This window comes from Thrips palmi, unplaced genomic scaffold, assembly GCF_012932325.1.
Source record: "Thrips palmi isolate BJ-2018 unplaced genomic scaffold, TpBJ-2018v1 HiC_scaffold_8, whole genome shotgun sequence".
Lineage (NCBI taxonomy): Eukaryota > Metazoa > Arthropoda > Insecta > Thysanoptera > Thripidae > Thrips > Thrips palmi.
The window spans coordinates 12622928-12642087 of NW_023144635.1; the positions used below are offsets into that span (position 1 = coordinate 12622928).

Consider the following 19160-nt stretch of genomic DNA (forward strand, 5'->3'; position numbering starts at 1 on the left):
CTCGGACGCCGAGCCCTCGTTCAGCACGCCCAAGGAGCGCGAGTGCTGGGAGCTGTTCAAGAAGATGAGCGACAAGGGCATTGCCGTCTCGTACGACACCGTGCTCAGGTGAGGCTCCGGACTGCAGCTGCAGACTGATTCCGAAAGTCGTTTCCGTCGCGCTGTCTCTCTCGCACGATGCCCCCCCCCCCCAATGCGAGGAAGCCACCACCCCCCTAATCCTGTGTACAAATTGGCTGGTAATCTGCGGTAAACCATGCCGTAGTCACGCAATCCTTGACAAAATTCTGTCATTTTTCAACGTGTTTGAACCAATTTTCCAAAATTTCACGCGTAATCCCTAGAAAATTTCCCGTAATCTTGTGTACGCCTGAAATGAGAGTGGTGGCCCCCACACCCCCATAAGTGAGAGAGAGACATGGCGACGAAAAGGCCTCTAGGAATCCGTCTAACCACTGTGGCCGAAACTTGTCCTGTCTTCTATTTAGTACCAAGTTCTTGCTCATTTCCGCTTGTGCTCTTCTTTCACCGACGCCCACTCATTGGCTGGCGGCTCCAAACGGGGCGGAGAATCTGCCAGGCACGCCTCAAACTTTTCAAATTAAGTTGCTCCACTTACGTCTGACGCTATGCCGCCCCCTCCGCCAGCCGCCAAGCCGAAACTAGGCCTCCCCCCTCCCCCACCCCTGGGTCCCACCAATACCTCGTCGAAGGGAATGGAACTGATGGTTTCTAGAGCGCCTCTTGGCAGTTGATGTATCCATCTGAAAGACAACTATTTTACCTTCGGTTTACTGAAGTGAGTGTATGTGTCACGAAATGGCTTTTTTTTCCCACAGGGGAATGCTGACGCCAACGGAGTACCGAATGCGAAGGAATTCCCTACTCTCAAGCTACTAGGCGCGCTTGCAAGCCAAACCAAGTCGTGCGCGGGCGCACAACTGTCATTGTACACTCCCACATACAAATCCTTTCCCTTTGCGTTTAGGAAGACTGAACCCCATCCATCTCGTTTCCATCCTGACACATACGGTTCCATGAAATTTTGTTCGACACCTTTCCGTGTTTTAAAGCCTGGCCTTGAACCTCCCCATAAAAGCAAAGCAAGATTTCACCCAAAAATACTTAAAATTTTGTGGTTTACCAACATATAATTCCTGACATGAACCTTGTTGGATATGATGGTTATGGATGAATAAAGTATACAACCAACATTGATTAAAAGCCTTTTTTTAATTAAACATTAATCCAAATAAGGCACAAGGTTTCATGGCCTTGGTAGAAAATAAGTACTTACAAAAAAAGTAAAGGAAAACGAGATGTCATATTACATTTTTCAGAGATATATACCATGGTTCAAGAAAAACTTGGCAGGACAGTAGCAAACAGCCAATCAGTCAATCATAATTTTTGAATCACTGGAACATGGTTAACAACAACATGCTATCATACCAGTCTATGATATATAGTCTTACAAAGTCAACTCCATATTTAAAAATTCAAAAAATGTGACTCAAAGCACACTGATGTAGATCACAAAAAAACTGTGATAAGTTGATCCATTAATTTTTTAAATGCAAATTGAATATGCAAACAACAAAGACAGACAACAATAATTCAACAAAAGTAGGACGGTTGGTGTAAACAAAAATTTGGCCCAGATACCAGTAATTTTATTGTTGATATTGAGCACTATTTTATGTTCAGATGTACTCTAAGTCAAAAAGGGGACTAGTTACAGAAATATGTACATCAACAATATTTAAACCACAGTCTTGAAAGAGACAGATTTGAAAAAGAAAAAAACAAAGCAACAATCTTAGTATACCTTGGTAACTAAGCCAGCTGCAATAGTGACTCCTCCAACTCTTAACATAACTCGACCTAGTTCCTTGATATCACTGTACAATTCCAAACAAATAGGACGAGATACTTCAAGTTCTACAAGAGCTATAGAGTTTCCAATCAAACAACGAGGCTTTTGTTTAATGATGGCTCCAGTGCTTTTGTGAAGTTGGCCAACAAGCTTACATATGACTGCTTGTTCAACAAGAGACTGGTGATGCAACACAACCTGTGGAAAAATACAAAATAAATTGTTATGACCTGCTAAAAATTGATTTTCTGCTTATTAAAAAGCAACAACAAAAAAACCACACCAACAGCAAATTTTATCATACTTACTGCGTAACCTTTAGTAATTGGGACTCTCAGCTGAAATATAACTATTCGGGCTTGAAATCGTGAAGTGATAGGTATAGGTCTTTGAGGTTCACACAGTATGTTGCCAACTGATATGTTTTGTTGATCCATTCCAGAAATTGTAGCACTCACACAATCTCCAGCAAATGCAGTCTGGATGGGCATATCATCGACCATCAAGACTGAAGGAAACAAATTAAATAAAATCAGTGACAATGTTCAATACACTGCTTTACCCATGATCAGGAAGTTTTTTAAAAAACTATGACAACCTTTAATAAAAGCGGTCTCTCCCAAAGGTGAAACAAGAACTTTATCTCCAGGCTGAACCATACCAGTTTCCACCCTGCCTGATACACAAAATCCAGCTCCCATGCCCTTGAAAATGTCATTAACAGACATTCGGAATGGTTTTGTGATAGGCCTTTCAGGTGTTTTGAAGCCATCTGAGATGTGAAAAAAAAAACTATTAATATACCAATCCAAGACTAGATTCTCTTCCATGAAAAATGTAAATGAGATTTTTCATACCAATAACATCAATGAGGCATGGTCCTGTATACCATGAGGTGAGGTCAGCAGCAGTTGGTTTGACAACCATATTTTCACCCGTGAGTCCACTGCAAGGTACATATGTCACATCAGATTCCTTAAAGCCTGCTTGCCGAAGAAAAGCAGATAGCTTTGAAGTAATTTCTTGAAACCGATCTTGAGACCAGCCCACAGTATCCAATTTATTTACTACTACTCCCAGTTGACTCACACCTATACAAAAAAACAAAACATTCACATTAGACATAAGTTTTGGATCATACTTTAAATACAGTAAAAGAAAAACCAAACCTTACCAAGAGATCGGACAAGTAATGCATGTTCACGAGTTTGTCCACCACTTTCAAATCCTGTCTCAAATTCTCCTCTAGTAGCATCAACAACAAGAAGGGCAACATCAGCTTGAGTTGCTCCTGTGATCATATTGGGTATGAAATCTTTATGGCCAGGAGCATCCAATAATGTTACTTGTTTGGACTTGGTTTCAAACTTTGACTGCCCAACATCCATTGTTATTCCTCTTGATCTACATGGTAAATAAATAAAAAATATCCAAAAAGTGCAAAAATGGTAATAACAAATGGGAAAGATAGACATTTCCAGGGAAGAAGTTTAACACGCACCTTTCCTCTCCAGTTTCATCCAAAATCCATGCGTAGACAAACGATTGTTTCCCCAACTTCTTACTCTCTTGTTCATATTTATGCATGGTCTTCTTTGAGACTTGTCCTAATTCTAAGAGCAGGCGTCCCATGAGAGTGCTCTTACCAGCATCAACGTGTCCAATAACAACCATGTGGAGCTGCTCCTTGGTGGCTCCCCTCTCACTATTATACTTGTCCATTATATCTTGTTTTGAAATTCGAGGCCTGAACATGCACAGAATGAGTCACCAAGGATCCATTGAAAGGAATAGAAAGGAAAAGTGATACAAACAAATTAGTACCTGGTCCGGGCTTCACGGACTGCTCCATCGCCCTCACCAGATTCACCAATGTTAGGAGTGTTTCTTCCAGATGGGGTGGCACGTCCCGAGGAAGGTGACTGAGTGCCGGGTGTTGAAACGGATGGTCGCAAACCCTCTCCAGAATCTGAGAAAAACATTTTTGAGGGTTATTACTCTTTAGTGTCGAGATTTCCAGTTATGTCCACAAAGGTAGAGAGTACAAACCATGGTCTTGCTTCACAGAAAGAACTTCGAATCCCTTGGTGACATTCACAGTCTTGACTCCAGGTGGCACAACTTTTATGGGAGGTGGCAGAGTGGGAGAGGCAGTCACGTCTGACAAAGCTGGTGTGAGAAGAATGGCCGATTCACCTACTTGAGGAATTTTTCCTGCTGGATAATCATGCGCGACAAAGCCATCACTAAAGGAAAATTCAAACGGCTGAATAATATATCATCTTTCAAAAAATGAGAGATTAGGCAATGGTTATGAAAAGGTAGGTCTCAAAATAAAATGTTGTATTTATCATTTTGAATACATCTAGAATGAAAATTTACAGTACACCAATAGTCCTATAAAATATCAACTTCATACACACTCACACACCCTGCACCCCCCTAAATAGAGGGAGAAAACCCTAGCAAAATATGACTAGCAGATTCTATGAGCCTTGAAGCCCTTCTTGCTACACAAACAGTCAAAATCTTGCACAGAGTTTAACTGTAATAAACTATATTGTTATTGCTCTTTTAAGTTGGTGTTGCTTACTAGTAGAGAAAGATTTGAGGAGAAAGTTGAAAACATAAAAGACAAAAAATGGGGAGAGGCTAGTTGTAAAACTGCACAACCATTCAAATAATACACCTAAACATTATTTCTATGACATGATGAGCTTGGAGTACACAGCAGTCTCAATGGGTTACGATGAAACAGTATGGTTAGTATCATCATTACAGGATTTCATTGAATAGTAAGAGAATTCATGCCTTGTCAAATAGCTAAACAAATTAAATTCATTCCACAATATAATATTTTCTTCTGTAAATTTGTATGAAAATGTAACGATAAAAATCTAAGAGGACATGCGTAGTGCAGCTTGATCACAGCATTAGGATTTCATAGACTAATAAGGCACATCCAACACTTGCCAAATTACAGAGCTGAGTCAAAATGAGAAGTAAAAAATAAATACTGTACATAAGTTATACATTATGTTAAAGGCGCCTTAGAGATTTCTTGATCATTGCATCTGGAGAAAGTGTATCAAAAGCAAACGGAACTAGACTGCCAATGAAGGGGCTGCTCGGCCTAACATATGGCAATTTGCGTAAGACTCGCCTACGGCAGAGTATTCGCCCTACTGGAGATGAAAACTTTTGCTCCCATGGCAAATCAATGGACAAAAACGGTTGAGCATCTAGAATGCAAGATCCATCTTGCAGCCAAGGTTTGCCGTCCTCATCTTCTTCACTAGCATGAAGACCTACAATATCATCTGAATCCATTCTCGAGGTGGGTCTCTCTAGTTGCTTACGAAAATCAGGAGGGTTCAGAGCACCCAACAAGTCAAAAACAAAACTGTCATTGTCCATATCAATATCCTTCTCATCTGTGTCGTCAGCATTGGGAACCTCAGTTAAATTTTCAGGTGTCTCCCCAGGTAAACAAGTCTTCACTAACTGGGATTTAGATTGCAATTTTAAAGATGGTATCACAAATTCTGATTTGGGTTGAACATTAGACTTGTCAGCATTGCCTTTCAAATGAAAGTCAGCAAGTGCAGAGAGACTGGTAAGCTCAGGAACTGTTGCCTTGGAGGCGTGCTGGGCCATGAGAGCAGAAAGGGATGGACTTTCATCATCACTATCAGCACAATTATCGTTGTTGCTTGTTTGAGAAATTTCCTTGAGTAAAGGAGGAATTTTATCTGTTTTTGATGGGAGCGGGGCACAAAAATTTTTAGAGTCTATTTTCTTTGAGGCATGCTGAGCCATCAAAGCTGACAATGATGAACCTTCATCATCACTATCAGAGCTGTCACCACTTTGAGGCACTTTTGAAAACAATGGAGGAACTTTCTTAGGCTGTTGCTTAAGCAAAGGGATATTCAAAGTTTTTAATCCTGATGGGGGTCTTGAAGACTCTGCCATGCTTTTGTCCACCTGATTCACACTATGAACATTCTCAACCTTTCCACTGATTCCACTCGTGAGATTGATTGAGTCCTTGAAGTTTGAATGAATGTTTTCTTTGTCTGAGTCACCAAGTGGCATTGACAGCTTTGGAACTTTGAATGAAAGTTTAGTTGGTGATAGGCCAAATTGTTTCAATCCTGTTTCCTTATCAAGGTTCATGGTGCGAATCCCCTCTTTTATACTGGACATGGTAATTGAATTGTCATCTTACCTTGCACATGAAAGAATGCGAGCAAATGGATCCCATGAAGAGGTGAGCAGGGCATAAAAAGTAAAACAGAAAAAATATATCACCCGTTAGGATCAAAACAAAAGAATTGTCTGATTAAAGTATATGAAATCAATTGTCTGTTGAATCTCACCTATTGATGGAAGAGCCCTTGGTTCTCTTTGAGGAAGAAGAGTTTCTGGAAAGGCAGGAATGAAATTTAGTCATGAAACACTAAAGTAAAGAAAACCAGAAAACATTTCTTTTGTCTTCTAAGGCAGCTGTCACACCTTGCTTCTTTATCTTGAGAGGTGGCTTGATGGAGTCGTCAGCAGCATTTGAAAGAGATGCATCCAGTGACTTGGCAACATCGAAATCGTTTGCTAAGATAATATCAGCCAGGGTAGCCTCTGACATTGAGTCTCCTATCACATTACGTATTTCATCTAAACAAGATCTCAGTCTGGCTTCATCAAGCTCACTTAAATTTCGACTCTGCAACAAAATAAAAGGCAAAGAAGGTTAAAATCCGGAGCAAAATTAGGAAACTTCTATCTTCCTTTACTTGAGAATTGTGGAAAACATACACGTAGACCTAATGTGTCTGAATCTCTTCTTTTAACACACTCAACTCCTTCCTCAGCATCCTCATCTTCTTCTGCTATATCTTCATCTCCAGCTAGGAAGGCTGACATTTGAGCCTTATTAGTATTTCTGTCGAACACATATGCAGCTGTAAAAGGTAAAGGACCGTGTTAAATGATTAAAATAGAGCAGGCTTAAATTCAGGTACTCAAATTACAGGATGTTCAGTGTTTACCATCACTTGGAGAAATGCTGTAATCATCTTCAACAGAGTGCCCGTAGACATCATCATAGCCGTCATACTCTGAAAAAGTAGGAATTAGGATAAACCAACAAAAGGATGAAAGAGGATCGAAGAGGATAGAAACAAAATCCAAGTTGTCTAGAAATGAAATGAATGAACAGGAAAAAGACAGAATAAAACTGTCTTTTCACGCAGAGAACAAAAGTAAGATTTTGTAAAGAGATGAGAGAGACAGTAAATTGTTCACATTTAATGTGATATTTGAGAACACATTTTAAAAACATCTCAGAGGAATGTGTTATATGTGGTCACTAAACTCACAAAAACAAAGTGCAATAACAAGAAGTATTGCATTGCACAGTGACAGGTTATGTTCACTATGTAACATACTTGTTGAATTTCTGGGTTGACAGGTAAATTGGGAATGGGCATGGCATGATAACACAGCGCAAAGCAAGAAGAAAGAGTAGAGCGGTTCAAAGGCCTGCATAAAAACATTGCACAAAAGTATGAAACTCACCTTCAGCATAGTTCATAGATCTTACGTTCCTGTGTCTTGCCATGATTGTACACCCTACAAACCACTAACTTTGAAAAGGCTTCACTCCTAAGCTTCAAACGCAATAGACATAATGGACCGAATCAAATGAAGAAGGTCATGCCATGTCAACAATCGCTGAACGAATAAGTTGTGATGGTGTTCCACATATCAACGGCCAATCAGATCAGAAAGCTACCGGAACTGCATCATGGATCGCACAGTCGCGGGTCATGCTGCGGGTTGCCTACCGCTGCGCCTTCCAGGCGCCGCTCGACCCGCTGTTCGCCGCTGGTGTGTGTTGACATTCAAAATGGCGGCATGTCGTCAGTGCTGTGCTGTGTCGTGGTGAGTCAGACCTTTCAATTGTGTGCGATTTGAGCCAATTTTCGACATGTCCCTGCCTCGCTTCGAGTGCAGGGACACTCCGGCGTCCTGATAAAGGGATGGGTTGGCCGCGGTGGGCCCGGCGGTCGCTGCCTGACCCAAGACGGTTCGGAGGCGCTTAGGCCTAAAGTGGACCATTCTAGGCTAATCGCTGTGCGCCCGTTGATGAAAACGGCCGAGGCTGGCTTTGGCGGCGCGACGCCCGTCCCCGTGAGTGAAGCTGCATGTGGAAATGCGGGCCGGAGCCCTCGGCGGGGCAGGCCGCGTCGCGGTGCCCGCAAAGCCACGGCGCTGCGAGTCCGAATCCGCGACTGCGACATCGACATCGTCTCGTGCGTGGCCTCCTTTGTTTCAGCCACGGGCAGGTTTGGTCCGGTCTCTCCGCTGATATCGCCGTCTCCTCGGCGTTGGGCTTTTTAACTCGCCCCGAGAAGGGCGCTCGCCGCGCTGCGCGACGCGTCCGGGGATAAGTCCGGTCGGGCTGCGGGAAAAAGGAGAGGTCTTAGTCATGAATCGTCGCTCGGCCAGTGGCATCCATCCCATCCGCTTCTGGAATAAATGTCTCCCGACGGTTGTGTCGGTCTATTTGCCACCGCTGCTTGCGTGCGATCAGAGATCGCCGATTGATAACCCCTTCCGGTGATCTTAGCGTTGGATTCGGGTTCGTCTGCTCTTTGGCCGGGCTTGTTTATCCGTCCGAGCACTTATTTGCTGCGAGTCCAGTTTGCTGACGTTCCCGGAGAGGTTAATGTTGACACTAGTACACCTTCCTGACCCAAGGGTAAAAGCATTAGTCCTTGAGTTCATCTTTTTATAGGTCAATTTTTCCATGGTTCTTCATTATTTTATCAAAATTTGACTTTGCGTCCTGTTTCTAATTTTCAATTTAAATTTTGACTGATTTTGAATGAAGTATTTTTGTGTCATCATGTCTGTGCACTCTGGGTAGTAGTTACAACTGAAATTCTGGGACTGCTACTCATTGTGTTTAAAAGTGACAATATATTCTGTTTATCACATTTATCAGTTCTTGGGTTCTTGTTTATGACAAGATATTCCAAGCTACCATTGAATTACATTGGCATTCCTAGGCTGAAGAGACTATTATCTTTGATTCATATAAAATTTGTAATTGTTTGTTTTGGTTTTGTTTGTTTCAGCTTGTGTAACTGTTAGACTAGGAAACTTGAAGCAACGATCAAGTATTAAAAAGGCCAAACACAATCCGCACCCAGCACGCATTGAGGACATCTGAGGATTATTTTCCATCTTTTCTTTTACAATTCAAATGAATCTTAAAGCAACTAGCATTAATTTTTTTGCATCGTAAAAGAAACTATGTCAAATTAATTAGACTTGTGTTGGACTGATATAGCACTCCAGTGCCGATTTGTTGTTTTCGTGTTAATGTAATTTTTCCGCACGACGCGCGGCGCTCTGAGCAGTCACGTCTTGTATACAAAGAACTGTTCTGTGATAAAGCTACTTTTAAGCTCAAGTTATTGTAACACGCAATGTCCAGCGATCCTCAGTGGAAGTCTTTCCAGCCGTCAACCATGGACTCTGACACGGCTATTCTGGACTTTAAGACCCTGTCAATTGCATCCCCCAATGGATCACCATACAATAGTGGTGCAAATGGAAGCAGCAATCACGGCCACTATAATCACTACCCACCCAACTATAGTTCTGGTGGGGGTGGCGGAGGCGGCGGTGGTGGTAGCTCATTTCCAATTGGTACCTTCACTGGAAGAGAAGGTAATGATGGTGGAATGAATGGAGACTCCAATACAAACAGCAGTAGCAGCAGCAACTCCAACAGCTTCAGTCAAGCTCAGTCGGGGCAGCAGTCACAACAGAATAACTCTGATGGAGCCTACCAGAATGCTACTAGAGAGACTGGTATCATTGAAAAGTTGTTGGTCAGTTTCCCCCACTTTTTTTTATTTGAATGAAAATGCATTGAAAGAGGTTTACTAAAATTTAATGTGCCACTGTGTTTGGTTCTATTTTCTAGCATTCGTATGGTTTTATCCAGTGCTGTGAAAGACAAGCCCGCCTCTTCTTCCACTTTAGTCAGTTCAGTGGGAACATTGAGCACTTGAAGATTGGTGATCCAGTTGAATTTGAGATGACATATGACCGAAGAACTGGTAAGCCAATAGCCAGTTTCATCACCAAAATTGCACCAGAAGTGGTAAGAATTATTTCCAAATACCTAAAGGTTTTTAATGTACCAATTATAGTTATGGCATGTCAAAAGTTACAATTTTGCTCTGGTCATAGGTGCTCAGTGAAGAGCGTGTGACCGGAAATGTAACAACAGAGATAAGGTCAGATGGGCAAGGTGGAGAGACACAGGGTCGAATTAGTTACGAAAACAGGGGCGAGTGCTTTTTCCTTCCATATAACAAGGATGATGTAGAAGGTAATGTGACGTTACGCTCAGGTGACAAAGTCAGTTTCCAGATTGCTGCAAACCCCAGGTATGAAGAATGAATTGAAATTTAATTAAACTTTGTTCATTGCAAATTCTAATGTAACTTGTCATTTACTTCGGTTACAGAGGCAACTTAGGAGCTTCACATGTTCGCCTTGAAAACCCTGTGCATCCTGTACGGTACCAGGGTGTAGTCTGTTCCATGAAGGAAAGCTTTGGCTTTATTGAAAGGGCAGATGTTGTGAAAGAGATATTCTTCCACTTCTCAGAATCCAAGAACAAAGAAGAAATCAGACTGGGAGATGATGTGGAATTTACAATCCAGACTAGGAATGTAAGTATTTTCTTGTGTTTCAGTTTTTGTATTAACTGTATTGTTATAAACATTCTAATTGAATCTTTTTTTTTCTAGGGGAAAGAAGTGGCATGTAATATCACTGTTCTACCCCGAGGTTCTATAATATTTGAGGATGTGAATGAAGAGACGATGAAGGGCCAAGTTTTGAAGCCTTTTGAGCGAGGCCAAAATGGTAGACACCAGAATGATCCTCTACCGGGTAGAATTAAGTATCGTGCTCCTGACCATTCAGAGTCTGAAGTGGCCTTTGGTGATAAAGATCAAAAAGGAGATTTCACGTTGCGTCATGGTGACTGGGTTAGTTTCCGTCTTGCTACGGACAGACGCGATAGCCTAAAACGAGCAACAGATATTTCCCTCCTGGATGAATCTTTTAATGTATCTGGTGAACGCCGTGAACAAGGAGTGGTTACTGCTGTGAAAGATGGCTATGGATTTTTAAAATGTGTAGAGAGGGAACCAAAACTCTTCTTTCACTTCAGTGAAGTTCTTAATGTTGACAAAGATGTTTCAGTTGGTGATGAAGTGGAGTTTACCATGATACAGGTGTGTTTTATGGTTCTACCTTTCTAAATAACTGTGTAGTAACATTTACTTTTGTGAAGAACTGTATAAGAGTTTTGTCTTTTTTAGGATCAGTCTTCTACATTAGTTTCAAACATGAGGCAGCGGGCAATACGCATTAAGCACCTGCCCTTACATACTGTGAAGTTTGAAAATGTCATGGAACATAGTGTTAGTGGTGTAGTAACTAAAGACGTATTACCTCCCTACTGGAATCAACGCAGCCCATCTAAGAACCAGGTGTGTTTCAAATATTTTCTTTTCTTCTTTCCCCTGTTAGCATTTCCCCCAGAAAAACTTTTCAAACATCCCATTTGTTCCAGTCTAATGAGAAACCTGAACCAGGAACCATTTCTTACACTGTTAATGACAGTAAGAAAACAATTACCTATTATTTGAAAGACTGCGATCACAAGAGCATCCCCAAAGTAGGCGACCAGGTATGTTGATCTCATTTGTTATGATGGTGTAATGTCATTTTTTTAAGCTGTAACCTAATAATTTTATTTATTGGTCTAGGTCGAGTTTGACATAGCTCAAGTTAAGCGCAACAAAGAGATTGTGGCTATTAATGTTAAAGTTAGTCAAAGAGCAGCAGGTGGAGACCGTGGGGATGGTGCATTGCATCAGGGCTACATTGCAGCACTGAAGGATGGTTTTGGCTTCATTGAGAATTTAGCTCATGACATGGAAGTTTTCTTCCACTTCAGGTGTGTAAAGAATAATTTCTTCATTATATATATATTTCCTCTTCACCTTGATTCTGAACAACATCGATCTTTTATTTATTTGCTTTGTGCTTGCAGTAACCTGGATGGTGATGGAAATAAACTTGAACTTGGCAATGAGGTGGAGTTTATCCTGAACATTAGAGGAACATCTGGTACTTGCATGTCTGCGGAAAATGTGAAAGTTTTACCTAAGGGTACCCTCAAGAGCCCTACAATTCTTCCTGAAGTTTTGGATGGGAAAGTGGTTCGTCCACTTCGTTCAGTCAACCCAGATCAAGATCAATATGCAGGGCTGATCCAGGCCAGCACAGATACTGGTAAGCACAATTTTACACTCAACTTTTGGCATGTTTATAGTGTATGTTCTTAATGTGTGGACTTGTTTTTAGAGGGTGAAAAGGGAGCAGAATATGAGTTTGGCATCACAAGTCTCACCAACAAGAGAGAGTTGTTACAAATTGGTGATCCTGTTCATTTTCAAGTGGACAGCCAGGGAAGAGCTGCCAATGTTGTTGCAATAAGGAAGAAACGGCGAGCTACTGTAGATTCAGTGAAAGGTGCTTACAATGCATTCCTGTTACTTTGATTTGTGTTGTTCTTCTGTTACTCATTGGCAATTTAATGCACAGGTCTATTTGGCTTTTTGGCTTATGAAGTTGAGGAAGGAAAGAAACTTTTCTTCCACATGACAGAGGTAAAGGATAATGCAACCCTTCAAGCAGGAGACACAGTGGACTTTGTCCTCGTAACAAAGCACCGTACTGGGAAGTCTTCTGCCTGTAATGTCACTAAAGTGTGGTAAGTAACATTGACTGATGACAACACTTTTGGCACGTCTCTGTCCAATCTCCTGTATATCAATTGCGATCCCTTATTTCAGTGAGAATACGCAGAGGCCTGAGCGCCTGATAAGCCGCCTTCGAACTACATCTGTGGATGATACTGGCCCTAAACTTACAGTCTTAAGGCAGCCAAAGGGTCCTGATGGCACAAAGGGATTTAGCATTGCCCGTGTTTCAAGGTTGCCAGGTGTAGGTGTTGAATAATCTGAGTGAGAAGTGCAGTCTTTCCCTGCCTACATTCGTTTTTAACTTAGGTTTCCGGGTTTTATGTATGCTTCAGCCAAGCATCAAAATTTAAAATAATGAAGTAAACCATACTTTTTTTAACTACAGTTCTTTGTCAGAAAATGAAAAATAATGTCTGCTTTTATGCAGGTCACACCCAACACCTTAGGAATATTATTTTAATGAGTACAATTTAATAAACTCCAAGCACTGTAAGTGGGGAAAAACCTCCACCATGTTCACACTTAAGTGTCGATGTGAGGTTTGAAGTACATTTAAGTTGGCTCCCAATTGTTCTGGCATTTATGCCCGACTGCCATGCTAGTCCTCACCACTTGCTTACGTGAAGAGGTTTAGCTTCTTTATTATTATTTGTAGTTGGGACTTCTGTTTTGATCTAATAAAGTATGAAATGAAAACTGAGTCTCATGCAGGCTGTTAAGACCTTGTCATTAGAAGCCGTTAAAATGAATTGAATGTTGAATTTTTTTTTAAATATTTTTTTTTCCATCTGAGTGAGTATGTTTGAATGATCCACAAGTACTAAAGCAGAGGCTCCTGTGTCGTTAGCCACCAACACTGACTGCAGCCAATATTCCATCTTGTGCCTAGCTTGAGCTGAAAGACAGGAATCAATCTGCTCAACATTAGCATTGTATATGAATGGGTGTGTGTGTGTTTGTGTGTGTGCATGAGTGTATGGTGTCTGTCAGCATTAAGGTCAAGGTTGATAATTCTTTGACCTTCATTCTGACGGTCGCAATGAACCCTCTCCCTTTCTTTAAATCACTCACTTGTACATGAATTGTGCATATTTGTATTCTAAATGATGAGATAAATCAATTAATTGAGTAGGTGGATTGTTATTGCCTACATTCGACCTTTACTTTCTTTAATTGAAGAACAAGAAAGATCAAGAGAGCTTCTGATGACAGTTTCACAATTTTGTATAAAATTGTTTATTTCTCTTCAATATCCTTGCTCTTTCTTTGTTCTGCTCTGGACCAAAACTGCAGTAAAACCTGTTGGTCTGTAAGTTTTACTGTGTACATTTAAGCCTGTATTCAGTTGCCTGTAGCTTTGATATAGTAACATACAAGTTGATATTGGAACACACTATTTAAAGACAGCTGTGTGATCAAAACCGCAGTTCAGTTATATAATTATACATCCTTATTTTTACAACCTAAGATCATGTGCCGACTACTGAGTGAACTACTAGTTGTGCCTTTAGTCCCAGTCATGTAAATGTCGGCTACCAAAACTAAAACGTGATAGTAGATAGATAGCCATGGTTTCTTTACTTAGTCATAGCTTTCCAGCTTGATTTGATCAATAAGTGAGAAAGTGAGAGGTGAAGAGCAGCATTTCTGGGATTCTGCAATTTGATACGTCTTTGTTGTAGCCATCTAGATACATCATGGTTCTTGTCAAGAAAATTTTTTTCCATGGTATGCATGGTATACACTTTTACTATGAACATTTCAAGCAGTGTTAATGGAAGTTATACATACCATCAGAATGAGGCTTTTTTTGGTTTTTTTAAAGAACTTATTTCATTGTACTGCTTATTATACTTGTACATTATTGGTTTGGATTGATCAAAATAAAATGTTATTGGATTGGTATTTTTCTCATTTGATATCCAGGCTAAATGCTTCACTGAAACCACATTTCATACTCCATGTTGGAAAATGATTGGGATGAGAACATAGTTCAAAATAAATGGCAGTGTCATGGATATTAAATAGTCATGATTACAGCAATGAACGCCATAATCCTCTTTATTAAGGCTAGTTGGCTATATACACAAAGAGACATTGATGTTTACCACGATGGGATCTCCTTGACACCAGGAGGTGGTGGAGGTCTGCCATAGAGGGCTGAGCGATCACGGTATCTTGTCATTCTTTGCGTTTCGTTATCATCATATATTTTCCCCACATATATTCCAACTAAAGGGGACACGAAATAGAAAACGTTTTGGGGAGAGAAGAATTGGGCGAGGGCCTTACTGTAGCTCATCTGTAACAATTAAAATATAAGAAATAAGTGATAAGTTAACATTTACGATCAACACAAAACATGAAGAAACTGACTTTGCTGCTTTTGCTGTTTCTTCCACTGTTGAGTGTGAGACCAATCGGCGTAGATAGACCAAGCCACAACAGTAGGAAAGGTGACTGACACCCAATAACGTTGAAGAGCCCACGCAAAACTCATAAGGATTCTGAAATCAAGAGAAAAATCAGATTAGCCAACGGTTTGATATTACATAAGTATGAAAGGGTGGCAAGTTTAAAATGCCGTGAGGTGACAGTTGGGTCAGCAAGGTGCAACACTGCACAAATATGACTCAAGTGATTGTGAATGCTGGATGGTCACAAGAAATGGTACCCATGGAAGAAAACATGAATGACAGGCCAAAGTATACTTGCATAACCTCTGCATACAAATAAACAATAACACCACAATGAACTAAGCAAAATAAAATCTTGGATAAATAAAAAACCTTTAAAGAGTATAAAAAAAAGCAAAGCAACTGTTATTTTCAATTATTTTCGATTGAAAAGCTTTCCCAAAGATAGCACCAGGTCATAACCTAACCGATCCTCCCCAGAAAAGCACTTGATTCCATCAGCTTTGAGATTAAAACTATGTTTCCGATTTTAGGTCTATGATAATTAATTAACTTACACCTCTCACACGTGAAAAATGTCACGTTAAAGCAGATGGAAGGCAAAAAATAATGACGACAAAAAGAAAGGCCCTATCCGATCTACAACTTGCAGACGAAAGGTCCTTTCAGTTGTGGCGGAGAAATCACGGTATGAGAATTTTAAGTAGCAGCATTAGCATGTAGCATTCATTTGCTTTGCAGCAAAAGGAAAACATAAAAAAATAGCAATTGTCTCTTTTTGAAGAGCTTAAAATAACTAGGTCCGGCCAAAGGACCAGTCACACTCTTTAAAACTGAGACACATTTCTGGGTAACTTACCGTAACTGAAAACGCCCATTTCTGAGCTATGAAAAATACCAAAGAACTTTTTTTGTGGCGTGAGGCGCGCGTGTGTGCTTTGTGCTTTGTGCATTTTGTTTACATTGAAGCGAAACCAGTATTTTTCTTGTTCTGACATGAGATTCGCGGTGCTCGTGCTCTGAATTTCCGTGTGCATTTATATTTTACATTGAGGACGTACTTGGTTGCTTTTAATCTTGTCTGGACAATGGAAGTCTCTTGGCGGTTATTGCGCGCCGTTGCACTGAATAAAAGAGGCTCAAGACATTTTAGCAAAGTTATCAGTAGCGACCCAGGAAAACTGACTAAGTCGGATTTTAAGAAGTTCCTCGTACAAATGGATATGTCACTTGTTGACGGCCATACCTGCCTTCAGTCGGAGTGCAAGGCATGCTCAGTGAAATCGCCGGGTAGCCTCTACATAAACAAAACAACAGGTGAGATTTTGAAACAGTCCTTTCCCTTTTAAACGTTCTTGCACCTTACCAATCCTTTGTCACTCTGAGAATTGTTCCTTTTTTTTTTATTTTGCAGGGTTTTTTACTTGTGTCAAATGTAGAAGTTATGGTGAATGGACAGCGCTTCAAAGACTCTATCGTGCCATTCCAAGCAAAGGAAAGATGAAGGAAGATCTGTCGGAACTCAAGTCACCCTTGAATGGAATCAAATCATTTCCCAAAGAACTCAAGTTAAAGGAAACTCTCATTGAAGTGCACACCAAATCGGATGAAGATATCCTGAAATTAATGCAAAAATTTAATCTACCAGTATGTATTTTTCAGTTTGTATTCTATGGGATGATTTAAATGAAACATCGATTAAATAATCGTGTTTTTAAACTTGATATTTTCAGCATACAACCCGTGAAGTTCTCAAGCAGATGGGTGCCTGTTTAGATTCATCCTGTACCTCCATGTATTTCCCTTTCAAGTCAATTGATGATTTAACTGCAGGTATTCACATTTTCACTAATCTGTTTTATAAAGTATGGCAGCGTTTTTTATAACTTCCATATAACAAATTTATCCATCACTTTGCAGGTTTCAGGGTAATATCAAGATGCTCCGATGAAGAAACATCATTATTGGGTGCTGACCAATCAGGCCTCATCATCGTGTATCCTGAAAGACTGACCACTCTTAAAAAAACCAGCAAACTCAAAACAATCAATTCTGCCATTGTAGTTACTTCTGTAAGAGATGCTTTGGCCCTTACTAAATCTGGAGTTTCAAGTCACATCATTTGTTTGCCACATGGTAATTTCATTATCTGATGTTCTGTCTAATTGCATTGATCATAAAAATTTCTTAGTTCTTCACTTCAACCATTGACTTATCTAAATGTCTTTTTCAATAAAATCTGCAGGTATTAGCAAGCTACCCATAGAAACACTTCCCTTGTTTGAAATTTATACAAAAATAACTTTCTGGATTCGAAGTTGTGCTGGAATGTGGGATGCTATTCGGTGCTTTTCTAATAAACTTGATGCAAAACGGTGCTTTGCTGTGAAGTAAGCTCACATCCTTCTTCTTGTTTTCTGTTGTACTGAATTACATTTGTCTAGGAGAGCTTGACTTGCCAGGTTGAAGTTAAATTGGAACAATGTAACAATCTCTAGTTTATAATTTGATTTGATTTGGGTCTATTTTTCAGGCCAAGTGCTCATGCGCCCAGTGCAATGCACGCCCATGAAAATGGTGAAAATCTAGTATCAATGTTGTCTGAAGCAAGACCTTTACATATTGAAGATGTCACATCATTCAAAAGTCTGAGAGCAGAGGTCATGTCGGAATTGTCTAATGTAGGAAAGGTAACCCATGATAATAGAAACATACAATTTAATTCTCTTCATGTAAAACAGATCTACTTTCTACAAGAATAAGTATATTCAAAGTTAACCTGTTACAGGTTGAAGGAATCAAATGGCGGTGTTTTCCATTACTGAACAATTTGCTCAAAGGATTTAGAAGAGGTGAATTAACAGTGCTGTCTGGATCAACTGGTAGTGGCAAAACAACTTTAATGGGCCAATATTCTCTTGACTTGGCAGAGCAAGGAGTATGTAGATTCTTGATTCACTGTAACCAGAGTATTTACCAAACTATTTTTTTTTTAAATTTCTCTTGTTTTTTTTTAGGTGAATACACTGTGGGGTAGCTTTGAAATACCCAATCATCGTCTGGCTCGCACTCTGCTGACACAACTGGCAGGGATCCCTTTGCAGGATCATATGGATCGTTTTGATGAATTTGCAGACAGTTTGGAAAGACTTCCTATGTATTTTATGAAGTTCCATGGGCAGCATTCTCTTGAAAAAGTGATGCAGGTAAAAGAAAAAGAAAACAAAATAAAAAAACTCCAATACTTTTTATTGAGAGGAGCTGCACAATTTTGCATTTTGAAAAGCTCGTCTCTTGTAGAGTTCATCTTGCTCTTGTTTGACAGGTACTCGAACATGCTCAGTATGTGTATGACATTGGCCATGTGATAATTGACACAGTTCAATTCATGATGGGTGTCAGTGAAGATAGCAGTGGTGCTGATCGCTTTTGGAGGCAGGATAACATCATAGCTGCCTTTCGAAGTTTTGCTACTCTTTACAATTGTCATGTCACTCTAGTCATACATCCAAGGAAAGAGCGTCAAGGAGAACACCTTGGTCTTAACTCAGTATTTGGTGGAGCCAAAGCTACCCAGGAAGCTGACAATGTCCTTATGCTTCAAGACTACCGCGAATCACAAGGCGGCCTGTTTTTGAAGGTAGCACTATAAAGTAAATAATTATCACTTTCAATATTTTTTTCAAAGTAATCTCTACAGTTATTTTATGGTTTCAGGTGTTAAAGAATCGGTTTTGTGGCGATGTTGGTAGAGTGCCTCTAGAATTTAACAAGTCATCCTTAAGATTCACTCAGCAGCAAATGTTCCCCTCTGACAAACTGGGAAAAGAGGGTTCCTGGAACAAATTGAATGTTCTTGGGTGAATACTGTCTCAAGACTGTGTACAAAGTGACTGTCTGAATTAACTGTAGAATAACAAATTTTTACTGTGTACTCGTTTTTCTTCATTCCATACCTTGATTTTCTACAAGAACTTACAATTTGTTCAATGAATGGAAAAA

The 19160-nt window shown here is 40.2% G+C and overlaps 3 protein-coding genes across 6 annotated transcripts; 2 read left to right on the forward strand and 1 right to left on the reverse strand.

The window, feature by feature from the left end:
• Nucleotides 1–1214: 1214 nt before the first annotated feature.
• LOC117653335 (HBS1-like protein) lies at nt 1215–7661 on the reverse strand. 2 transcript variants are annotated; one of them, XM_034398960.1, is made up of 13 exons: nt 7454–7661; nt 6925–6993; nt 6692–6837; nt 6395–6599; nt 6259–6303; nt 3926–4090; nt 3701–3845; nt 3378–3623; nt 3051–3280; nt 2734–2967; nt 2475–2648; nt 2185–2384; nt 1215–2074 (listed from the first exon to the last, which is right to left on the reverse strand). In XM_034398960.1, the coding sequence occupies exons 1-13, from the start codon at nt 7494–7496 to the stop codon at nt 1820–1822; spliced, it is 2157 nt and encodes a 718-aa protein (XP_034254851.1). In that variant the 5' UTR covers nt 7497–7661; the 3' UTR covers nt 1215–1819. The 2 variants fall into 2 exon arrangements, with proteins under 2 accessions (XP_034254851.1, XP_034254850.1); XM_034398959.1 differs by having other exon boundaries at nt 3926–4093.
• Nucleotides 7662–7686: 25 nt separating this feature from the next.
• Nucleotides 7687–14244, forward strand: LOC117653333 (cold shock domain-containing protein E1). Of its 3 annotated transcripts, none has more exons than XM_034398954.1 (13): nt 7687–7819; nt 9019–9780; nt 9876–10055; nt 10145–10344; nt 10425–10632; nt 10711–11202; nt 11290–11460; nt 11544–11660; nt 11740–11930; nt 12027–12268; nt 12341–12508; nt 12581–12749; nt 12832–13872. In XM_034398954.1, the coding sequence occupies exons 2-13, from the start codon at nt 9373–9375 to the stop codon at nt 12995–12997; spliced, it is 2712 nt and encodes a 903-aa protein (XP_034254845.1). In that variant the 5' UTR covers nt 7687–7819; nt 9019–9372; the 3' UTR covers nt 12998–13872. The 3 variants fall into 3 exon arrangements, with proteins under 3 accessions (XP_034254845.1, XP_034254847.1, XP_034254848.1); XM_034398956.1 differs by lacking the exon at nt 7687–7819 and adding an exon at nt 7874–8068 and having other exon boundaries at nt 12832–14244; XM_034398957.1 differs by lacking the exon at nt 7687–7819 and adding an exon at nt 8372–8639 and having other exon boundaries at nt 12832–14244.
• A 1802-nt stretch (nt 14245–16046) lies between these two features.
• LOC117653338 (twinkle protein, mitochondrial) lies at nt 16047–19092 on the forward strand. The gene is made up of 10 exons (XM_034398962.1): nt 16047–16475; nt 16573–16805; nt 16892–16991; nt 17079–17294; nt 17404–17548; nt 17692–17848; nt 17947–18096; nt 18176–18364; nt 18484–18798; nt 18876–19092. The coding sequence occupies exons 1-10, from the start codon at nt 16247–16249 to the stop codon at nt 19020–19022; spliced, it is 1881 nt and encodes a 626-aa protein (XP_034254853.1). The 5' UTR covers nt 16047–16246; the 3' UTR covers nt 19023–19092.
• The last annotated feature ends 68 nt before the right edge of the window (nt 19093–19160 follow it).